This window comes from Mytilus trossulus, chromosome 2, assembly GCF_036588685.1.
Source record: "Mytilus trossulus isolate FHL-02 chromosome 2, PNRI_Mtr1.1.1.hap1, whole genome shotgun sequence".
Lineage (NCBI taxonomy): Eukaryota > Metazoa > Mollusca > Bivalvia > Mytilida > Mytilidae > Mytilus > Mytilus trossulus.
The window spans coordinates 67,066,031-67,090,657 of NC_086374.1; the positions used below are offsets into that span (position 1 = coordinate 67,066,031).

General features: G+C 31.6%; 1 protein-coding gene across 4 annotated transcripts in view; it reads left to right on the plus strand.

Moving 5' to 3' along the window:
- The window catches only part of LOC134707842 (methionine--tRNA ligase, cytoplasmic-like), a 44,847-nt gene extending 39,012 nt beyond the window's left edge, over positions 1 to 5,835 (plus strand). Inside the window, exons 22-25 of one of the 4 annotated variants that reach the window (XM_063567929.1) lie at positions 3,544 to 3,633; positions 4,425 to 4,598; positions 5,233 to 5,406; positions 5,604 to 5,835. In XM_063567929.1, the coding sequence (XP_063423999.1) occupies positions 3,544 to 3,633; positions 4,425 to 4,598; positions 5,233 to 5,406; positions 5,604 to 5,765 (600 nt within the window). In that variant the 3' untranslated portion in view covers positions 5,766 to 5,835. The remainder of the gene's footprint in view (positions 1 to 3,543; positions 3,634 to 4,424; positions 4,599 to 5,232; positions 5,407 to 5,603) is intronic. The other 3 variants (XM_063567930.1, XM_063567931.1, XM_063567932.1) reach the window with 3 other exon arrangements.
- The last annotated feature ends 18,792 nt before the right edge of the window (positions 5,836 to 24,627 follow it).

Here is a 24,627-nt window from a genome sequence, read left to right on the forward strand (position 1 = left end):
ATTTTGTTTTAATCAATCTATCCAAAACTCTACATCAAAGAAATAGATTGAGGACTCATCTTTGAAACTTACGTCATATTTTTAACTATTGTCAACTTTATATCTAAATATTTACAACATGCTAGAATAAGTGGTTTTGAGGATAACTTTAAGCCAAAAGTTTAAAGACCAGCACAAAATAAAATCATTTTCTTTACATTTTGAAAAAAATAAAATTTGAATAAAAAATTGATATTTCTATGTCCGCCATTTTGGATACTTCCGGAAGAAAGGGTTTTTAAGACATATGTCTTATGCATTGTATCCATCAGAAACACCAAAGATAGGTTCATACACAATGTAATGATAGTAGCAATACGTTAAAACATTTCAGTTACCCTCCCTAAAAAATAAGCTTATTTAAGTACAATGTCAGCCATATTGGATTTAAACCGGAAGTGGGGTTTCTGAAGACATCTAATCTATTTAATTTATCCAAAAGTAGTAAAAAACTAAGGTCTGTACCAAATATTATGATAGTAGCATGATAATAACACATTTTACACGCTAGCCTTAGATATTGGGCTGATTTAAGTATGATGTCCGCCATTTTGGATTTTACCGGAAGTGAGACATTTTTTTCAAATGCCTCCCTATCTGAAACAAAAGAGTATTAGTTGAGGAAGGTCTATGCCAAATTTCATGCTTGTAACAGGATGTGCACAATTTGTCTGAAATATGCTTGTAGCCGCCGGACTAATAATATAGGGTTATTGCATGAATATTGGGGAAAATTGTCCCGAGTAGAATTTTCTATTGCACGAGCTTGCAGGTGCATAATATGTTCTAAGAGGGACAATATACCCCAATATTCATGCAATAACCCCTTTATTGTATAGCAATATAAAATTTGAAAGTAAAAATTGGTTTAAATTAAGATTTTGTTGTTGATGACGTCATGAATTTTGAAGATTTATTGCACTAGCAGTGTAGGACAGTCAGATTTTTTTTTTGGGCCAGTAAAAACATTACTTCACAGGCCCAAAATGCAAATTGGTAGCCCAATTATTTTACTCAAATCTTTTTCCGTGTTGAGCCATAAAAAATGAAAAAAAACCAATATGAATTGATATTCTTAATTCTTCAATCAAACCTTGCCGACACATACAATGTAACCCCTAAAAAACACATTCCCAGTCTTCATTGTCACTGAATTAATGAAAGCTCACTGTCCAGTGCCTAAATTATATAGATCAATATAGGGGTTTGAAGAGGAAAAAGTGAACTCTCATTCCATGAGAGTAGCGAGAAGTGAAGTTCCATTACCCGTTTTCTTTGGATAGTGATTTCATGCCCATCACTGAAGATTTTGTTGTTGTGTTTAAAATTAAACAGTTTTCTGCGAATTGATCTATTAAAATTAGTACTGGGAATTTCCGCGATATTCTATCCGGTCAGTCATTTCAAAAGTTTGTATTTCAGTCCAAAATGTCAGTGCAAAATAAAATCTAAAGACATTTATAAACGTAATATTTTTTTATCACTTGTTTCTATCCTTGGGGGTTTACTATCCACAATCGTATAAAAATTATTTTGCCGGACAGCTTCTCAGTCGTATCCGTGTTTGGAGTTCTTTTCAGAATTCCTTTGTCCTTGTTTTGTTTAGTGGGTCAGACAAGATTTTACTGTCCATGGCATGCTGTCGTTATCTTTTATAAAACACAATTTTTTTAGCGACCACCATTGCCAGTAAAGCCTTATTTTACCCGATAAACAAGCAATATAATGCAAGATGTGTTTGTCGTCCGCCATGTTAAAATTCTATTTCACTTATTCTTCTTCTAAATGTATACCCTTCCAATTATGAAACAACTCCTCAACTTGTACGTTTTAATGATGTGCCCAGAGGATTTCCGAAAATGATTGTTCCGAAGATGGGTTCTGTCATTTATAGGAGTAATTACGATTTTGAGAATAATAATGCACTCGCCCAATGATTTATTTTTGGGACAGTAACTATCTATCTTTTAACAATTTCTAATCGCCCAATCAAGGTTTTGGTCGCATTTTGCGACCAGGCGACCGGCTGTGTCCTACACTGACTAGTGCAATTTTAGAATTTATTGCATGCTAACTTTTGGTTACTTTCTGTGGGAAATATTATATTGCTATGCAAATAATAGAAATTTCTATCCAATTGCAATCCTTCTGGAAATATAATCATAAATGAGCAAACCATTAACCTTTTGTCAAAATATGTATTCACATACATAGTGTATCAACTCATGACTCATCCATGGCAAAAATAAAACAAACTTTGGGCAATTCATGGTGTCTTTATTAATTAAACTAAAATATATTCCTGATGATGTGCTTAATTAATAATTTATCATGCTATATTATACATGTATAGTAGGTCATATCTTCAAAAAATGTACTGCTGTGTTACTATCGCAAATGTTTCCAAAAAAAAAAACCCAAATATATTCAAAGGATGAAACTAGTCTTACAGGGGAAACATCAGAATAAACTCAATTTTTAGGACCAAAAAACATGTGTGACTATTTTGAAGATGCTAGCAAATTTTTCCATTACCGTATATCTTTTTTAGGAATATGGCTTTCGGCTAAATGTGCACTTTTGCTGTCATGATGAGTTCACTCCCTCAAAAAAAAAGTTTTGTGAATTAGTATAAGAATAAGAATGTTATTTGTTTAAAATCCAAACAATAGGATTGTTACTAAATAAACAAACCAATACAAAACAAAAACAAGCAAACTGAAAGACAGACAGACAGACAGGTATATTAATGACAAAACAATAGACATTATATAATGCAAACATATAGCAATAATTTAATTTTGGATGTAACGCGTCTTCTGATTGGCTAACGTTATTTTGTTATGAGCCCATAGACATAATTTAGTCATGTGACAGTGACGTCATCAACATTTTTTCATGCTTTTCTACGGTTTAAAATGGAATTTAGAATTAAATTATAAGAAATGACTGTAATATTTTTTCTGTCTATTCAAAATAACATAAAAAATGTGGTGCACACTGTTTAATAACCCGCTACACACGTTATTCAGTGTACACACATTTTTTTTATGTTATTTCTTCATAGACATAAAAAAATATTACAGTCATTCCTTCATTGAAAAAAAAATTAAAGGTATGAAAAATACAGTACATTTTTTTTTCTGTCAGAACTTATGTGAAAATATGGGATTCTGATTGGTTAATATGAGGGAGATAATTTACTCTAACTCATAGCAAAAACTCTATTACCCTTCATCATGTGTGCCCTTTACAAAGTAGGGATGGTTGTTATGTACAAGCTGTCATAGTTAATTACTTTGAATCGAAAATTTGATAGCCAGTAGCTGTGAGGGTGATAGAGCAGATTATTTACCTTTGAAAAGACATTGTCAACCTTGGCTTCGTTGTAGACAATCTTTTCTCAGGGTAGCAATTTGCTCTATTACCTTTTCATCCATGTGGTATTTATATAATATTGAAGAATATATGCTTAATTATTACACCTTCTATTGTCTCTTTCAGGGGGAGAAAACAGCTGTCTCTGGCTCTGGGGCCAATGGTCCTGTTAACAATGCAGAAGTACAAAGGTTAACAGATGAAGTTACTAAACAGGTAAAGATTTATTAAATTATTCACTTTTTGAAAGGTATTTATGATGCACCCATATGGTGAATTATTATCAATTTAAACAATTTTTCAAAAATGACAAAAATAAAAAGACACAAAATAATCTCTGAATTTACACTTTTCTGATTATTCTTTAAGACTTTGAAAGCATTCTTTTTGATAATTATAAGGTTTTGATAAACTAATATTCTACGTTATATATATAAAACAGAATATATTTCTTGTATTTTTCATTGCCCTTTTATTTTTTGTGGTCATATTTGACTGAAATACCAAATCACAAAGTAGTATTGGTATTTTTTAAAGTTTTTGACTGATGTCATTTGTGTTCTAAAAAAAAGAGGTAGGAGACCATAAACTTTAGCTGTTAATATAGCATTAAAGAAAGATTGTAAAGGTTTTACCCCATTCATGAGTTGTATAACTGTATGAAAAAAAAATATTCTCTAGTATTTGTCTAATTTCACTGTCTCATGCATGACTGGGTTATCATTGGAGCATGTAAATGTATCATTCATGGACATTTGATTTAATAAATAAATATGCCATTTCTTGAACCTGTGATTATGTAACATTAATTTTTTTTAATTTTTAATTTTATAGAGGTGAAAGTGTTTTTTTTATAAACTTTAAAACGAAATGAATAAAAGGAGATAATGGTCAAGCGAACAGCTTCAGATGTTTTTTTTGATTAGTTCAAAATCAATGTTAGAATACTATTCAAGTCAGCAATAAAATATTTGATAAATTTAATTGAAACTTAATTTTGCTTTCAGGGTCTTGTTGTTAGAGATTTGAAATCTAAGAAAGCAGAAAAGTCTTTGATTGATTCTGAAGTGGCTAAATTACTGGATCTAAAAAAGAGATTGGCAGCTGTCTCTGTTCCCACTTCCAATGGTGCTGGGAACAATGCAGAAGTAGAAAAGTTAACAGATGAAGTTACTAAACAGGTAAATACCTACTGTGGATTCATTTATTGTACAGGAGAACCACTAATTCAATTGTTCAAAAACAAATTTTCTAAAGGAATGAGTGTAGACTTTGCCAAAACCACGAAATGAAATACCAACAAATATGTCAATTTTCCTCAAACCAATAAAATTGGTACCCACGAAAATAAATGAATCCACAGTAAGCCTTATAATATTTGTATGCATTGGTTTACTGAATTGATTAACTTTTGTGTGATAATTACCTTGAATAATAAAATCCTTTATCAAATCTTTCTGTGGTACTTCAGTAGAGTATACTGAATTCATCAGAACATATATGCATTTGTATAACTGTATTAAAGTAATTTATTCTCAGGTTAATGTGCATTTTTAATGTCTTATGCATTGCTGGGTTATAATTGAAGCATGTAATTGTATTCTGGACATTTTATTTTCTGAATAAATATGCCATTTCTTGACTGTGTGTGTTAAAGTATCATAAAGCCACACCAAATTAATTCCTAGTTTTTTCTACTCCATTGAACTGGTTCCTATTTTAATAAACTTCAAATCAAAATGAATGAAAAGAATACTATTCAAGTGAGCAATAAAAGATTTGAGTAATATAATTGCAACTTAATTTTGCTTTCAGGGTCTTGTAGTAAGAGATTTGAAATCTAAGAAAGCAGAAAAGTCTCTGATTGATTCTGAAGTGGCTAAATTACTGGATCTAAAAAAGAGGTTGGCAGCTGTCTCTGTTCCCGCTTCCAATGGTGCTGGGAACAATGCAGAAGTAGAACGGCTAACAGATGAAGTTACTAAACAGGTAAATAAATACCTATGGTGGGCAAAAATGATTTTTTTGATAAATTGCAAAACAAAAATGAATAAAAGGAAATAATAATGAAGTAAGAAGCATACTTTTCTGATTTTCTTTAATAGTTAAAATCAATATAAGAATAATATAATCAAGTGAGCAATAAAGATTTGATGAATTTAATTGAAACTTAATTTTGCTTTCAGGGTCTTGTTGTAAGAGATTTAAAATCTAAGAAAGCAGAAAAGTCTTTGATTGATTCTGAAGTGGCTAAATTACTGGATCTAAAAAAGAGGTTGGCATCAGCTCAAGGTCAAAATCCTCAAGAAGCTGTTAGTGGTGGAAAGAAGAAAGGAAAAAAGAAGTGATAGACAGATTTTTAGTGATTGTTTTATTTATTGGAACCTTAGCCGTCTGTGAATAAAAATGGCAAAAATATGAATTTAAGGGACATTATTTATTTTGGTCTTTGCATCCGTTCCTTCTTTGGTACCTTTGTCTGTTCCTCAGTCTGTCCCAATTCAGGTTAAAGTTTTTGGTCAAGGTTGTTTTTGATGAAGTTGAAGTCTAATCAACTAGAAATCAAATTTCATGGTCCACTGAACACAGTTCTAAGAAAATAACAGAGCAAGTGGGGCATCCATTTACAATGGTTACATTCTTTTTCTGTTTATAGATGTTTAAAGATGTTGCAACTTTTAATATTACATACAGACTACATGAAATACGTCTGTCCGTCAGACAAAGCAGGTGAATAATGGATCGGTCTGGTAAAATTTTGTTCAATTCCGGTCCCAATGTCCAGTGTTTTTTATTCATGGATTTTTCTAACATTCTAGAATCTCAAATTCATTTTCATTATTATTATTTCATCACAGAGATGTTTATTTTGTTCAATCGCTAGCTTTATGCTGAAAATTGCCTACCAGTAATGTGTAAATCCGGGTAAAAACATATCTAGCGGTCAAAAACAACAATGGCTGCCATCATTGGCACAACCGGAAATGTAAATAAAACTGGATCAGATTCTGGGAACAGATAAGGATAATTCTGGGTTTGCCGATTAAATACAATAAATGAATAAAAATCCAAGCAGATCACAAAATTCAGCTATGAAATATAAACACTAGAATTGAAAACCAAAAGAAAGAAGAAACAGGAAATAATATTTTATACAGAAACTCTAAATTATGTTTTGTTCACAAACATTGTCAAAATCCAATAAAATGGGACATTACTCTTCTCTGAAATGCATTCAAGTGATTGTGCACAACTTTCATAACAATATACCCTCTTGTTACATCATTTTGTTTTTGTGCATTTTAGGGAGGAGTAGGGCACAACAAAGTCATATGTTTGTTGTTTTTTGTCGGATAATATACAATAAGATGTTAAAAAAAAATTGGTGTGGTAAAATTTCATTCGGTCTGGTTAAGCTAGGATGCTTACCAGACTGAATGTCCTGTAAAAATAAAATTCATTCGTGTAGTCTGTTACATATAAGAATTATGGACACTAAAAAGAACTGGAATAGTCTGATTATGATCATAGGAATCTTACTCACAGTTGTCAATACACCTTATTGCTATTTGTTGCCTATTACTGGACATTACAAAGGTTCCTGTAAAACGTTGACGTAAAAAAAAGAAAATATCTCATGCCACAACAGAAAAGTGATTGTGGTATGCCACAATAGTTCAAGAGGTGCAGATTCTCTTGTCAAGTCTGCAGATTTCCGAATAGCAGTAAATATAAAGCTACCACGAAACCAACAAATCTTCTTTCATCCTTATGACATTACTTTGGGTTTTGCCTTATTTATGTTATCTTTGAATCACAGAACAGAAGGGGCTTGAACTGTATATCATTTTACTCATTTTATTCATTTTATTCTATTTAGTCTAAAGTCAAATGAAAATTCAAATAAAAAAAAAGTTAAAGTTGTTTTATATACATGAAGTTTTGATACAAAACATATGTACTTAATCTTTTTTGTAAAGACAATTCTTTATATAGCTTTAGTGCTATTGAAATATTGTCTTCACAACCATAATTTCACAGATATTTTCCTGTATGCAGTGATGTTAACTAGGAGATCTGTACTAATAACATAGTCCACAAGAACAAATTTAAAAAAAAATCATCTCACAACTGGGAAAGGACATTATTAAAGTAAAAATAACAAAAAAGAATTCATGAAAGAAAGAATTATCAATTTCTTTTTCATCACATGCACATATGTAGGATGAAATGAAAATACATTTGCTATGTGGTTGGTTAACTTCACCTTTTGTAAGTTCAGGTTAGAAAGGAGTAGGTCCTGTTAGACCCCTTTTTGGCCCCTAAATATAGCAGTTTACAAAATTGTTAAAATATAAACTTTGAAGTTATTTATTGTACAGTAGAATGCTTTTACTACATAAATATGGACTGTTTTTGACAATACAATGCACATATATTGGGTACTAGCACCATTAAGTCATGCTTAATTACTGAAATCTTCACAATTCTAGCATTTTAGTTAAATTTTAGATGGTTTTGTGTGTGAAACGAAAGTGGCAGCATTTGTGTTCATCCTTAATATTAAAATGTAAGTTTTATTTAAGATAATTCATAGGGCCAAAATAAATAATAGGTTTGTTTGCCCAAACGCTACCTACCCAGAAAAAAGCTGCCTACTCAAATTCTTTTATTGTCCTGATTTGAAGAAGGTTTTTTTAATCAAATAGGCATGAAGACTAACAAACATCTGATACTTCAATTTCTTTTTTTTAGAAAAAAAAAAGAAAATGCCTTCCTCCCTATCCACTGTCTCAACCTTTGGGTAGGGTTTGGGCAAACCAAAATATTTTTAAGTGTGGCCTAACATATATAAAGATTGAGCATGAATACAGATGCGGCAACTTTCACTTTTGAGAAAAAAACATCTGAAAAGTGACATTTTTCGACATATTTGAATGATTTTTATACGACCGCAAATTTTGAAAAAAATTTCGTCGTATATTGCTATCACGTTGGCGTCGTCGTCGTCGTCGTCGTCGTCGTCCGAATACTTTTAGTTTTCGCACTCTAACTTTAGTAAAAGTGAATAGAAATCTATGAAACTTTAACACAAGGTTTATGACCATAAAAGGAAGGTTGGTATTGATTTTGGGAGTTTTGGTCCCAATATTTTAGGAATTAGGGGCCAAAAAGGGCCCAAATAAGCATTTTCTTGGTTTTCGCATTATAACTTTAGTTTAAGTTAATAGAATTCTATGAAATTTTGACACAAGGTTGATGACCACAAAAGAAAGGTTGGGATTGATTTTGGGAGTTTTGGTTTCAACAGTTTAGGAATTAGGGGCCAAAAAAGGGCCCAAATAAGCATTATTCTGGGTTTTCGCACAATAACTTTAGTTTAAGTAAATAGAAATCAATGAAATTTAAACATAATGTTTATGGCCACAAAAGGAAGATTGGTATTGATTTTGGGAGTTTAGGACCCAACAGTTTAGGAATTAGGGGCCAAAAAGGGACCCAAATAAGCATTTTTCTTGGTTTTCGCACCATAACTTTAGTATAAGTAAATAGAAATCTATGAAATTTAAACACAAGGTTAATGACCATAAAAGGAAAGTTGGTATTGATTTTGGGAGTTTTGGTCCCAACAGTTTAAGAAAAAGGGGCCCAAAGGGTCCAAAATTAAACTTTGTTTGATTTCATCAAAATTGAATAATTGGGGTTCTTTGATATGCCGAATCTAACTGTGTATGTAGATTCTTAACTTTTGGTCCCGTTTTCAAATTGGTCTACATTAAGGTCCAAAGGGTCCAAAATTAAACTTAGTTTGATTTTAACAAAAATTGAATCCTTGGGGTTCTTTGATATGCTGAATCTAAAAATGAACTTAGATTTTTGATTATTGGCCCAGTTTTCAAGTTGGCCCAAATCGGGGTCCAAAATTAAACTTTTTTGATTTCATTAAAAATTGAATAAATGGGGTTCTTTGATATGCCAAATCTAACTGTGTATGTAGATTCTTCATTTTTGGTCCCGTTTTCAAATTGGCCTACATTAAGGTCCAAAGAGTCCAAAATTAAACTAAGTTTGATTTTAACAAAAATTAAATTTTTGGGCCTCTTTGATATGCTGAATCTAAACATGTACTTATATTTTTGATTATTGGCCCAGTTTTCAAGTTGGTTCAAATCAGGATCTAAAATTATCATATTAAGTATTGTGGAATAGCAAGTCTTTTCAATTGCACAGTATTGTGCAATGGCAAGAAATATCTAATTTCACAATATTATGAAATAGCAAATTTTTTTTTAATTAGAGTTATCTTTCTTTGTCCAAAATAGTAAGCAAGAAATATCTTATTGCAAGATTTTTTTTTAATTGGAGTTATCTTTCTTTGTCCAGAATCAACTTAAATCTTTGTTATATACAATATACAATGTATATTTACTTTTTACTACCAACTGATAAATTTAAATAATCTTTACCATTCAGTGATAACAAGCAGTTCTTTTACATCTTAATATTTTATGATGTATTTAAATGAGTAGTTATTGTTGCAAACTCCATTAGAATATTTTAATTGAGATTAGTTTTGGAATAAGGGAAAGGGGGATGTGATAAAAAAATTGGGTTCAATTTTTTTTATTTGAAATTTCATAAATTAAAAGAAAATTTCTTTAAACATTTTTTTGAGAGGGTTAATATTGAACAGCATAGTGAATTGCTCTAAGAGAAAACAAAAAAAATAAATTCATTAGAACACATTCATTCTGTGTCAGAAACCTATGCTGTGTCAACTATTTAATCACAATCCAAATTTAGAGCTGAATCCAGCTTGAATGTTGTGTCCATACTTGCCCCAACCGTTCAGGGTTCAACCTCTGCGGTCGTATAAAGCTACGCCCTGCGAAGCATCTGGTTCATATCTGAGCTTGAATCGGAGCTTTTTAATGACTAAATCAGTTAAAACCTTTCAGATAAACTAATTGTTCAAATGAAATAGACACCTAAGTGTTTGAAAAGTGGTCAAAATCTTTCGTCAGATGAACCTGAAAGGAGTAGGTCCGGTAAGGCCCGATTTTGGCCTCAAATTTCAGTTTCATCTGACGAAAGATTTTGACCACTTTTTAAACACCTAAGTGTCTATTTCATATGATTCAATTAATTTATTTGCAAGATTTTAACTTATTAAGTCATAAAAAACGATTCGATTCAAGCTCAAATATGGAAAATCTACCAAATATCCAAAAAAATGTCACTTTTCAGCTGTTTTTTGTCAAAAACGTAAGTGGCCGCATCCGTGTTCATCCTCAATCTTTACATATGTTATGTATTATCATCAAATACAACTTCCATTTCAATATTTTGGATGAACACGAATGCGGCCACTTTCGTTTTACCCGGAAACCGTCTAAAATTTAACTAAAATGATGGAATTGTGAAGATTTCAGTAATTTAGCACGACTTCATGGTGCTAGTACCCAATATATGTACATTGTAGTGTCAAAAACAGTCCATATTTATATAGCAGAACCATTCTGCTATCCAATAACTAAGTAAGAGTTTACATTTTTACAATTTTGTAAAACCGCTATATTTTGGGGCCAAAAAGAGGTCTTACCGGACCTACTCCTTTGAGGCCAAAATCGGTCCTAACAGGACCTACTCCTTTATCAATTTGGAAATATTCGATTCACATATATAATACTTCTTTTTTTAATATAAAAAAACACTAAAACTAAAGATGACAACTCGTTAAAAATTATCAGTCTCTATTTAACTGGATTAGGACAGGGAATATTTAAAGTATGTGTTATGACTATTTTTACCTTTGCAAGATGAATTAAAAATGATAAACAATTCTAAGTTTAGACCTTTTTATTTCCATCATTTAATCGACTGCATATAGTAGAATACAGCAGAGACATATATATATACACACACATATGTCTCTGAATACAGTTAGGTGATAAAGGGGCTATTACACTTCTTAATAGCATTGGTCTCAATTAACTCATTGAGGAAGCAATAAAAAAGGAAAGTATTTATAGCAATTTCATTACTTTTTTTTGACAGAGAGTGGAGAAATAAAAAAATTACCATTTGTAAAGTGGTGATGGGTGGATGTACCGACAGGCAAGGGGAAAGTATATACTTAATTTGTGTTATCAATTCATAGAGTGTTCAACCCAGATCCATTAAACTCCACAAACAGATTGCACATATTTTGAAGTTGTGTACCTTTTATTATGTAGTATTTTGATGATTTTCTCCCAGAGCTTGGGAATAAGATATTTTCCAGTAAAGTTACAAAAATGGAACCATTTTCGTGTATAAACAATTATTACAATTATGGTACCAATCCTTGAAATTCTCTACAAATGTTTGCACATACTAAATTTTACACATACATTTATTGAATTGTTTTTTATGCCCAACCTACGATTATGTTTTCTGGACTGTGCCTCCGTTCGTTCATGCGTTCGTTCGTCTGTTCGTTCGTCCCGCTTCAGGTTAAAGTTTTTGGTCGAGGTAGTTTTTGATGACGTTAAAGTCCAATCAATTTGAAACTTAGTACACATGTTTCCTAGGATATGATCTTTCTAATTTTAATGTCAAATTAAAGTATTGACCCCAATTTCATGGTCCACTGAACAAAGAAAAAGATTGTGTGAAGCTCAGGTTAAAGTTTTTGGTCAAGGTAGTTTTTGATGAAGTTAAAGTCCAATCAACTTGAAACTTAGTACGCATGTTCCCTATGATATGATCTTTCTAATTTTAATGTCAAATTAAAGCATTGACCTCAATTTCACAGTCCAGTCAACATGTAAAATGATAGTGCAAGTGGGGCATCCGTGTACTATGGACACATTCTTGTTTGGTTTTTTTTTTCAAACTTCATAACTTATATCACTAAGTTTTTCTTTAGTTGCAAAATTTTCAAAACTTGCTCTTCGGAACTTCACAGAATCTTTGCAACGCTATTGAGGTTGTGCTTCATTCACTATAGCGTTGTATAAAGATTTTGTCTCATTTTACATGTTATATTTCATTATAATTAAATGTCCAGTACAGACTATTCTCAATTGTGTAAGGAACATTCACTTCAACCTAGCTCTACTTCATGTATAGTATTATTATCCTCCTGCTTTAAAAAAGGGGGGATACTGTTTTACCTCTGTCTGTCCTTCCGTCAGTCCGTCCCATGAATATTTTTCGTCGCATTTTTTTCAGGAACTACAATACAAGGATTTCTGAAATTTGGTTTCAGGATTTATATAAGTCAGCTATACCTTGTGATGCGCTTTCAGATTCATCACTCGACAATTTCCTGTTTACCGAACACTTGTATAATTTTACACTATTAATATTATCCGCATTTATCTTCTAAATCGTTAACCTTGAACTGATGGACCAAGAATACAGTTAGGTGATAAAAGGGTTATTATACTTGATAAAATCATTGGTCTCCATTTACTCATTTTGAAACATTTAGGACAGGAAAATATTAATAGTAGTTATTATTTCTTACAATGATAATAATTACTATTTTTTTGGTAAATCTAAACTTGGCTTTAAGGTAGCACAATACAAAGATTTTATACCTTCACTTTCCAAGTTTTAAATGCTAGGGTTGAAAATTTATAAAAGTGGTATTTATGGATAGCTAACAGATTACTCTTTCCAATTAATGCATTAGTATTATACAGCAATTATGTAATCAATTATAATGTTAACTATGTCTACAAAATTTTACCAAAAAAAATCCACTTTCAATTGAAATAGCATCTTCATGGCTACCCGAGAGTGTTGGCTTTATTATATGTGGTTCGTAGAAACATTATCTACAAAAGGCTGTCTCAGATTTGAGATAGAATGTATAGATCAAATTTTACAACTAATCAAACATTATCTACTTTTATGCGAGAATAAAATACGATAGGGATAATTTGAGACACATTTTTTGTAGCTTCTGCTGTGTTGATTAAAAATTTGTTAAAATTTTCTGTATAGTTAGAGAGATGACAGACCTAAACTCATTCAAGTGAACTGACAGAGATTTTGCCATTAATTACATAATAATTGATTGCATAACGATTGCTTAACAAAATTATTGCATTCATTTAAAAGATTAATCTTTTATCTATCTATATATATATATATATATCTTTAATTAATTTATATACAGTCTTAAGAAAGTAACAGCATTTCAAAGGTTGAAGATTGGAAGTAAAAAAATCTTTGTATTGAGCTACCTTAAGTATGGTGATATTGCCAGAATTACCGACAAGCTGCAACAAGCGTATACCTAGTTTGTGTAATTTACTCTTTATTAGCTCAGTAGTCAGTATTTCGAGATTAGACTTTGATTTATAATTATTATATCTAAAATTGTAATTTAAAAAAATATAAAGAAACTAAGGTTTTAACTCCCTCAAGCCAAAGTAACCGTAGCTAAATTTTTTGGTCATATAGGTGTTAATTTTTTTCGATTTTCATACATCATTGGCTTTCAGATATTCGAATTTGAAAGCTGCAACTGAAGGTCAGTCCATAACAGCTGTGAGGAAGCATGATATAACAAACGTTTTGTCTTCATTTTTAACAGTTTTTAAACCCAAATCCATGAAACTTCACACAGAAAGCCAGTACGCATATTTTTAATTTGTGTTCCTTCATTTGTGTATTTGTCTGAGGATTTGTCCCACAAGCCATTAAGTCATTTTCAGTAAAGGTTAAAAAAAACCCGGTACCAACTTTGTGTTAACAACTTCCCAATCCTTGAATTCCTTAGAATGAATGTGATAATTTAAGTTGGCATTGTTTGAGGATATTTGCCAGACTTCTGAACTTACACAACTTAGAAGCAATCTTTTCTTTAGATTTTTGTTTTATTTTAACCGAGATATTTGGAACTTTACAGAATCGTTGCAATCCTATTCGGCTGTGCATCGTTCAGTATTGTGTTGTATGAAGATTTGTCCCCTTTTACATGTTATATATTCTCATATTTAAATGTCTAGTATAGACAAGTCTCCACTGTACCAAGTCAAGAAAATGACAGTTGTTATCCATTCGTTTGATGTGTTTGGGGGCTTTAGATTTTGCCTTTTGATTAGGGACTTTCCTTTATGAATTTTCTGAAGTTCATTATTTTTGTGATTTTACTTTTTGTTAAAAGAACCTGTTTCTCCATCTATCTATACTCAATAAAAAAAGAAAAAACTTTATAAAATAAATTAGATGTGAGATTATAAGTGGTTTATAAATACTTTACATTCACATGTCAAATACTTGTTTGTAAAAAGTTATCAAAGGTACCAGGATTATAATTCAGTACGCCAGACGAGCGTTTCGTCTACATAAGACTCATCAGTAACGCTCATATCAAAATATTTATAAAGCCAAACAATTTAAAAGTTGAAGAGTTTTGAGGGTCCAAAATACCCAAATTTTTGCGCCAAATACGGCTAAGGTAATCTATGCCTGGGATAAGAAAATCCTTAGTTTTTCGAAATATTCAAAGTTTTGTATACAGGAAATTTGTAAAAATAACTACATTGTTGATATTCATGTCAACAGCGAATTGTTGACAACTGGGCTGGTGATACCCTCGGGGAAGACACGTCCACCAGCAGAGGCATCGACCCAGTGGTGTAAAAAGTTATCAAAGGTACCAGGATTATAATTAAGTACACACGACGCGCGTTTCGTCTTCATAAGACTCTCAATGACGCTCATATCAAAAATATTTATAAAGCCAAACAAGTTAAAAGTTGAAGAGCATTGAGGGTCCAAAATTTCTAAAATGTTGTGCCAAATACGGGTAAGGAAGTCAGACAATAAGAAAACAATAAGTTAAAGTGTGGCTATACTCTTTGGTCACTGTTTACTCGTATGAAAATGAGACAAAATCAATTCTATTTTTAAACGAAAGTATTTTTAGTATGCACAATTACGATTTATACTTTTCTGAAATAAGATAAATCAATGTAAATGTAATCGCGTATTTGTTATATATTCCATGATTATTGTACTGTCTGTTTATAGTGGAATATAGTTAGGTGATAAAAGGGCTATTACAATTCTTAGAATCATTTGTTTCTATTAACTCATTTTGGAATGATTAGGCAAGGAAAGTATTCATAGTAATAGGTATTGCTATTTTGGCAGAGATGGCAGAAGTTCAAAACTGGCTTTTAGTAAGGTGATGTTTAGTGTAAACAACCTCTAGAGTTCTCCAAAATCACTGAAATTCCATGAGAATGACAGCGGTAATTTAATTAAGTCTTGCACGTGCTTTATGGAAATGTTTGAGGAAATTTCCAGACTTCAAAACTTACAGGACTTATACTGTCTCGCATCTTGAAAACTGTAGTAGATAGAGAAAGTCTGATTGGAACAAAACGAGCAGAACTCAAATATCTATTGACTTTCTATTCATCTTAAAGTCAAATCTCGAAAATACTGAACTCCGAGAAAAATTCTAAACGGAAATTCCCCAATCAAATGACAAAATCGAAAGCTGAAACACATCAAACGAATGGACAACAACTGTAATATTCCTGACATGGTACAGGCATTTTCTTATGTAGAAAACGGTGGATTAAACCTGGCTGTATAGCTAGCTAAAACTCTCAATGTTTTCGTCAGAAGTTATAGCCCTTAAACGACGATTGTTTTGCTAAAATTTTTGCCTATTATTTAAAAAAATATATTGAAATAGGCAAACATTGTTATACAGACATGAATGCCCAGCAATACATTATCTACAAATATGTCAATATGACACAATAAATAAAAAGAAAGGACTCCGTAAAGAGATATGAGCCACCTTCAATGACGATTTTGAAGGATTTTAGTGTTTAAACAGTTATTTCAGTAGAACTACAGCAGATAGGTATACACATAAGTACAAGTACTACAAAAATGCCGGACAACCGAATCAGATCCGCAGTAATGAGTTATAACCTATTATCTCAAAAACTATAAAAGCTGTTATCTTACTACAAAGCTCACCTTCTACGAAGCATATTTTTTTTAATCAAACATGCAAATTAGCATAATTGAGATTTTTCTTTTTCATTTATATTTGAAAAAAACACCAGAGGCAGACTTATAAAGGGCATCACTGAAGCATGCCTGTATAGGGCTCCCTCTCAGGCAGCCCGTGGGCTCCCACTTAAAAAATATCTCGATCTGCCACTGAACACCTCCAGTACAATAAACGAAATAAAAATACCCATGGCATTTGTTTATAGTTAACACGTGTTTGACTAATTATAGTAAGGTCAGTTCGATTGGGATATTGAGTTCATGCACGAGTGAACAACTCAAGTGGGTTTAAGTCATTCGAGCCATTGCAGTCTAAGTGTACAGTAGCATTTTGCAAAATAAATAATATTATTAATCATATTATATATATTTTCAGATTCGTGGACCACAAGTATGGGGAAACCAGTACTAGCTGCTTATTAGCTATATATTAGCTATATATATATATATGAACTTTCATCAATATTATACTCATATTTATGATACAATGTGCGCTTGTCTCTGCAAGTGGCGTCTCTCATGTAAGAGTTTGTGGTTATTTTATGTTCGTTTGAGTTTACGAATTAGAATTTAAGAATGCAAATGCAAAGGAACATAACAAGTGTCCCCTTATGAGAGGATACTAAAATAGGATTCGCTTATTTACTTTTTTCATCTAATTGATATAACAGTTTGTAAAACTTAAAAAGAGATATATCAAGAAACGTTTGTTTAAATTTAACCCTTATGATCTCAAAACATGTATGCACAGCTCGTACTGGACCGTACAAATATACCTATACGGTCCGGACCGTACGTGTACGGTCAGAATACTCATATTGTCTGGAACATATACAATGGCTTATCTCTTTTATCAGGTATAAAACACAGGTCTACATATGAACTTGACAAACAAATGGTTTTCTAAACCATCATTTGGAACATTTGTACAAAACTATCGGATTCTTTGTCCGGATTGATCTATCATTCAAGTCCTGTTTGATTTGAGCAACTCTTCGACGTTTGAATTAGGTTTTGGTTTTCATATAATCGTACTGAAGAGACATTAGTTGGTAAAATGTACATATGGTTTAGTAATATTGGTATCGTTAATATTATTTAACTGCATAATATCGCTCAACGAAAAACGAATAGAAAGAAATATACATAAAGATTTAAAAAAGTTTCAGTTATCAATTAAAGAATTAATTTAGATAAAACGAATACATAGAATACATAAACGTTGGAAAAATTGTGGAAATCTAATGTCTCGTCCCAAATTAATAACTGTCCACATAGAGGGTATAAACGTTTCAGCATTCTGTTGTCAAAACAAAATTTGTTCTTTTTCACAATTAGTTTAAGTTAAGTGCCAGTCTTTGTAAGAATCAGGCAATTTAGGTAAAAATCAAAACATGATCAGAAAAAACCCACAGAGCTAATCATGCTATTTAATACTAACCATCATCCTGAGTTAAAAATTATTAGTCTTTCGTTTGTGTGTGTCTGGTAATATCAAATAACTCGGTTAGAAAATTGGTTAGAATGATAGCAAATGACAGAGTTATCTCCCCTTATTCGTTAATTTCTAGTGCATTTCAACCAAATTGTATCTTCTATTACCAGAACAGAAAACAGAAATGAATGTTATGTTTGTGCATTACTACATATTATGAATTAAAATCAATGTCAAATAGGGTGGGTTTTTTTTTGTCATGTTTTCACCGCTGCCTGATTCTTAGGCAGACTGGCACTTAAGTTCAATAACAAATGTCAAGTTTCATTATAACATCTTCTGCTGTTATGCATATAATATATTTATATATATTTCCACGGCCATCCTATGGACATTGTATTTACATGGTTAAACAACTCCAGATATATTCAAACTAATAGTTTGACGGCAAATTGAAAGCGGAATGGCAAAAAAACAAAAAAACAACAAATATTCCATTACAAACTAATTTGAAAAGTCAATTTACAAAATGATATATATATATATATATTTTCTAAAATGGACACGAGTAATTCATATTTAAGTTGTTTTTCGCCCAATCATATTGCCATCTCTGACTTTGCTTTTCAATACAGTTTGAAGTTGCTAAACTTTTCCCTTAGTGATGTAATCTCATTTTCTTATTATTATCAACATTTCTGTCGTTTTTATGTAAAAAATACTTGAATAGAACATATATGATAGAAATCAATATTCAGAAAATTCATGAATAAAGAATATCTGTTTTAGAAGAGAGCCAACCAGTTTTCTTGTTTTGAACAAATGAAAATAAGCTGTGTTATGATTGGCTACTGAATTTTCTAACAAACAAACAATTTCGTGCAATTAACACTTTAGTAGTTTAAAAGAGCAGGAGAAAATCAAAATTATTATTTCACTGATATCCTTGTTGTGGCTTCTAGGTTGCAAAGAAAATATCACACCTTCGTTTTCTAAAATATTGAAACGGGGATACTGGCAGCGGCTTAAGGTCGAGTAATTTGTTATTACAACAACGAAAAGTGCAAATGTTAAAGGTTTCTTATTGTGTGAGAACTGAATATACAGATAAAGTATAGATTTTGTTTTGAAGTGCATCAACATTTTTGTGAGCGACTTCTAATCTTTTTGATGAAAATATGTCAATTGTTTTACCGTGCGATTATAATGTTACAAGAATGGTTGATGACGAGATACTTACACCAGCAGAATTTGTCGATATGAAAATCCTGGTATTCAGTGCAGAGAAGTTAAGAACACGTAGTACAGTGTCTGACGAGGGGAATTTCAATTTTTCGGCCGAACAGATACAAGTTTGACACTTTTTTTAGTGAACTTCACAAGAACTTGATAAGAATCAAGCGCAAAACAATGTATTAAAGACTGTGTGAGCAGTGATTAATTTGAAGTTCAAATTTCCAGAATTTGTGCTTTATGTACTATATTCATGTATTTTATTTATGTTGTACACAATAAAAAGTTATAAACGATCTTTGGTATAAAAATGTCTTAATATTGTACCTTGGTTTTCACTCACAGAAATTGACTGACATACTAAACAGTAGTTGAAATTGATACGATTATGTTCTGCTGAAAATAGTCATAATTAGTGTTCTATATAGATGCTTTTTTTTCTCTTTTGTAATGAATACCAACTTGTGTTCATAAAGTTTGAATTCGCTTTACGGATGATGCATGCATTTTAGTTGGCGCTCCCGGTCTTGCCCCTATTTTAGTTTATGGGATTGCCTTGGTTAAATTGATTTGTCTCTTTCTATTCGATATACTAGATGTTAACATCGGTAAACTACTGTCGCTTTAAGGATGTCTGCTGCTCTAATTTAAAATAACAAGGATTTCATGTGGTTGCTTAAAATGAAAACAACTTTGATATTTAAACAAAATAAAGTAATAAAATCATTAGTCTCGTGTGTAGTTTTCAAAATACAAGACATTTAGAAAATGGCGGGAAAAGGGTTTTCTTCAGACTTTACTATTTGTTAACATTGGAAAACATTGGAATTGTTTTTTTACCCTTTAAACCAAGAAAAATAACAAGGATTTCATGCCGCCGGATCACTAAATCTTAAATGATCTATTGAACAGATTTATGAAGACAAAAGTGGGGTGTCGTGTAAAAAAAAATTAATACATTTGGATGGATAAAACCTGAGAAAATCGAAAATATGACAAGAATTCAAAAACATGACCAGCAGACATCCTTAGTTTGTGATAAACCTCAAAAATGGTTAAAATTATAGTTGACAGCGTATATAAAAGTATCTGAGGAGAAGTCACATTCATTTTTATTAGTACATGACCAAATATACTGAAAATGACAGCCTTTCGGGTCGTGGCGTCATTATCAATACGGCGAGTAAACCATCACAACCAACAATTAACGTCTAAACAAGGAACATGCATAGAGGGAACGAGAAAAAAAAATTAATGTCAGATAAATATACAAGAATACATCAAGGGACAATATAAAAAAAAGAGATGCCAAAAGAAGACTTACTTCATCATAAGCAAAGGAAAGAAAAAAGAACCAATATGCACAAAAAAATCTGCCACAAAAAAAAATACACAAAGTACAGAAAATAGAGATCTGTGGTATTTATAATCCTAAGAGCTTAATCCCCAAAAGTGTACATAGATTGGGAATGAAAATAACAAAGTGAACAACCATAAACATATCTTGTCCAAATAAAAGAATGAATGCACATAATTGAATAACCAACGACTACCCCTTATGATGTTCGGGTCTTGGAAAATGCTTATAAGCATGTCTCATGCTAGGCTTGTTTTGATTCATTAAAGAACCAGGATTGACCTACCTCTATACACATAAGATCGTCCCTGGTTTATAGCTGGGTTCATGTACCTCAGTCTTTTGTTTCCTTGTTGTGTTTTGTAAACTGTTGTTTGTCATTCACTATTTCCTACTTTTTTGCCATTGCATGATCAGTTTTTATTACTTTTAATGAGTTTTTCATATCACGTTTAATGAGTTTTAGTGTCACTTTGACATCCTCTGACTCTCTTTCACTGTCGAAATGTGCATATAGTGCAAAGTAATTGGTCCATTAATTTATTTATCTTTATCGATCAGTTGTTTTCAAACTTCAGTAATTCTTTACTCTATTCCGAAAAACTGGACGGTTAGTACCCGACGGGTTTTTACTTCGCCCCTTGCATATTTTTTTTTATTATTAATAAACTTGCTATTTTAATAGATTGTGAAACCTTTGCAAGAAAGGAATGTGTCTCCCTCATGGAAAACACTGATGCCAAATTCTAAATTTGAATTTGGGGCGTTATGTAAGCTTTACGCCTTTAATTTAGCTGTATTTGGCAAAACTTTTAGGAATTTTGGTCCTCAATGGTCTTCAACGCGCGTCTGGCGTATATACAAAATTTAGTCCTGGTATCTATGATGAGTTTATTTTCTACTTTATTTTGATATTGAAATATCTTTCCTTAGACCATTGACGAAAAAACATATATTAACGAAATGTGTCCCAGATGCAGTAATATTGTATCGACTATAATTGAATTTAATTATGGACCTTTAAATATTTGTCCTCGAGCGTCATGGACGAGACATTTATGGACCAAATGCTTAGTAAAATTGGTACCCTTTAATGTAATTATTTCGACTTCATCCTTAAGCCAATTGACTAGCATAAATACGGCACTGTTTATGTATGGTTAGAATATCTAGAATAAATCAAATCGACAGAAATTCACTGATGGTAAAAAGAAATCACCATCAGAAAGAATATTCATATTGCTATTTTTTTCAACTAGTCATATTACCATATTTGACATTAATAGTGTTTTTTTAATTGACTCGAGTATCTGAAGTTTTACATAGTGATTTTTATCATAATTTTCATTACTATCACTTTTTTTTCTCCGTATTTTTCGTTATTCATTTGCGCTTTGAGTATTCTTATTTTCGTTATATCTTTGATTTTATGTGTAGACTTGACATGGACAGAATATATATGATAGGCAACTAATATTGAGAAAATGGATGGATGACAATAAAGCAGAGAACCAATCAGATTCTAGAGTAAACAGATGAAACCTAAATGTATTCCGATTTGCTACTGATTTTCCATATATACACAAACAATTTTGTGCAATTAACACTTAGTAGTTTAAAAGAGCAGGAGAAAATCAGGAATATCATAACGCTGATATCATTGTTGTGGTATTTGGTTTAAGGTGAAACATCACACTTTGTTTTCCTAAGGTATTGAAACGTAAAAGGATTTGAACTGACTATATCTCATCAGATATTTTATTGTGAACTTAATCACAATCTCTGTGTGCGACTTCGGAACCTTTTGATAGAAATATGTCTATTGTTTTACCATTCGATCACATTGTTTCTAGCATGGCTATGGATGAACCCTATATACCAGCTGCATCTGCTGATATGACAAACCTTGCATTCTGCGGAAAGCAGTCCAAAACATGTATTTTATTTTCTCGTGAAATATCTTCCGCAAATTTTGTTAAACAGATTACAAGACATGATATGTGTTTTTGAACTCAACAGATAAAATTGAGAATAGAAATGGGGACAGTGTCAAAGAGACAACAATTCGACCAAAGAGCGGAAAGAAGCAGAAGACCACCGATGGTGAAACTGTATTTTGAAAAGAAAAACCAAACGCAAAATGCTGTGACGTGCTGCTCCATGCGTACTTTAATTTATTTCAAGCACTAACATTTATTTTATTTACTTTATACATGTTATATATTTAATTTAAGTTTGATACAATAAAAAGTTAAACCCAATTTTCGTCTTAATATGTCATAATATATATATTTTTTTTTATATATTAATATATCTACAACATTCATCGACAAGAAAAATATTATGTCAAAGCATGGCATTACATATGAGTGTTGTGATATTTTCAATCCTGTAAAAATATTCAATCTAAGGTTCTATATAGAACTTTGACGTCTTAATTAACACCGTCTTTCAAAACACTTTGGGTGAACTGAGGTGCTCTGAAATTGTGATCCCTCACAACATTGATAGGTTGGCAATAACCTGTAACATTAGGTCATTCACCAATACGCATCATTATACAAAGGGACCAAACTCTCATGATTTTACCACAAAACACATACATGTACATAACAACTTCGTATTACGCTCATATGTCATTTTATTTTGGAAACCTCTAGGAACCATTTGTACAAAACTAATAAAAAAAAAAATTATATGTCAATAATGCACTTGTACCACGAACAGATAAATGTTCGAATAGCTATGAGTGTGATGAGTGTGATAAGAAGGAACCTTACAAAATCGTCTATTGATAAGAGCTATCACAAAAAGAATCAAGTGGGCTTCATACTATTATGAAAACAAAGACAACACGCAGTTGAGCACGCAACATTTTGACGAACAGATGAAACATCGTTTTCCTTTGTTACATTCATTTTGTTTATATTTGATTTTGGTGTTTAACGCCACTTTTTAGCACCGGATTTCTTTGCGGTCAGTTATTATCGGTGGAAAAAGCCGAACTGCTCGGAATAAACCACCGACCTTCGATAGGAAAACTGACAATCCTAGTCAAATAAGATTGGAGTCGAGTTCGAACTCACAACCTCAGTGTTGACTGGCAAGTGATTACAGTAGTAACTTCTAAGACCGAGTCTAGGGCCACCGAGGCCCCTCGTTTTGTTTTGAAGCAACACGCCAACAACATTGACATAGATAGTTGCTCTCTCAAATTGATACGATACTTAATAACGTATTATTCTATCAGATTTTCCTAGTTATTTGACGGGGTTTGTCAATCAGAAAAATGAAAGTTATTAAGTTTAAATCTTCTTTCGGAAAATAAAAGAACCGCAACCATATTTTTCATTATCTTAAGTAATTAGTGAAAAAAATACAATTAAAGTGTTTTATTAATCGTAGTCATAATACAATCCATCTTTTTCGCTGTTTGGGACTTGTTACCGGTTAGACTAGGCTTGAGAGTGGTAGACAGAACCAACTTTCCTTCCTGTGTTTCTAATGTTATTCTGTTTTTATATGGCGTTCGTGCTGATTAAAATCTTTTAAGTCTATTGTTTTCTTTAATTTTTGCTTTTTTCTTTTTCAGTAGCGAAAAATACTGCGTTTTAAGTATTAATAAACTTCTTTGAATTCCTTATATCAATTTTATTTTGAATATTCATGAAAAATTATGTTAGCACATTAGTACAACAATACGTTGCCGTTATTTGTATGTGGGTGGACGTTATCCTATATTGATTTAACTCATAGAACAAAATATTTCATTGTGAGAGAAAAAAAAACGGTTCAATCACAAAAAACTTTTTTTAAGAGCCTCAAAACTTTGCCTGTAAACAATAGTGGCTGAAGAGTACATAAGCAGTTAATAGAATGCAATGAAGTGGATCAGTTATTATCATTAATTAGTACCAAGGACAAAAAAACCTACAAAATGATATTTTATAGGAAATATTATATTGCTTTTTCAGTATACAAAAAACTCATCATAGATACCAGCATAAAATTTTGTATTTGCGCCAGACGCGCGTTTTATCTACAAAAGACTCAATAGTGACCCTTGAATCAAAACGAGTTTTAAAAAGGCCAAATAAAGTACGAAGGTGAAGAGCATTGAGGACCAAAAAAATCCTAAAAGTTTTTT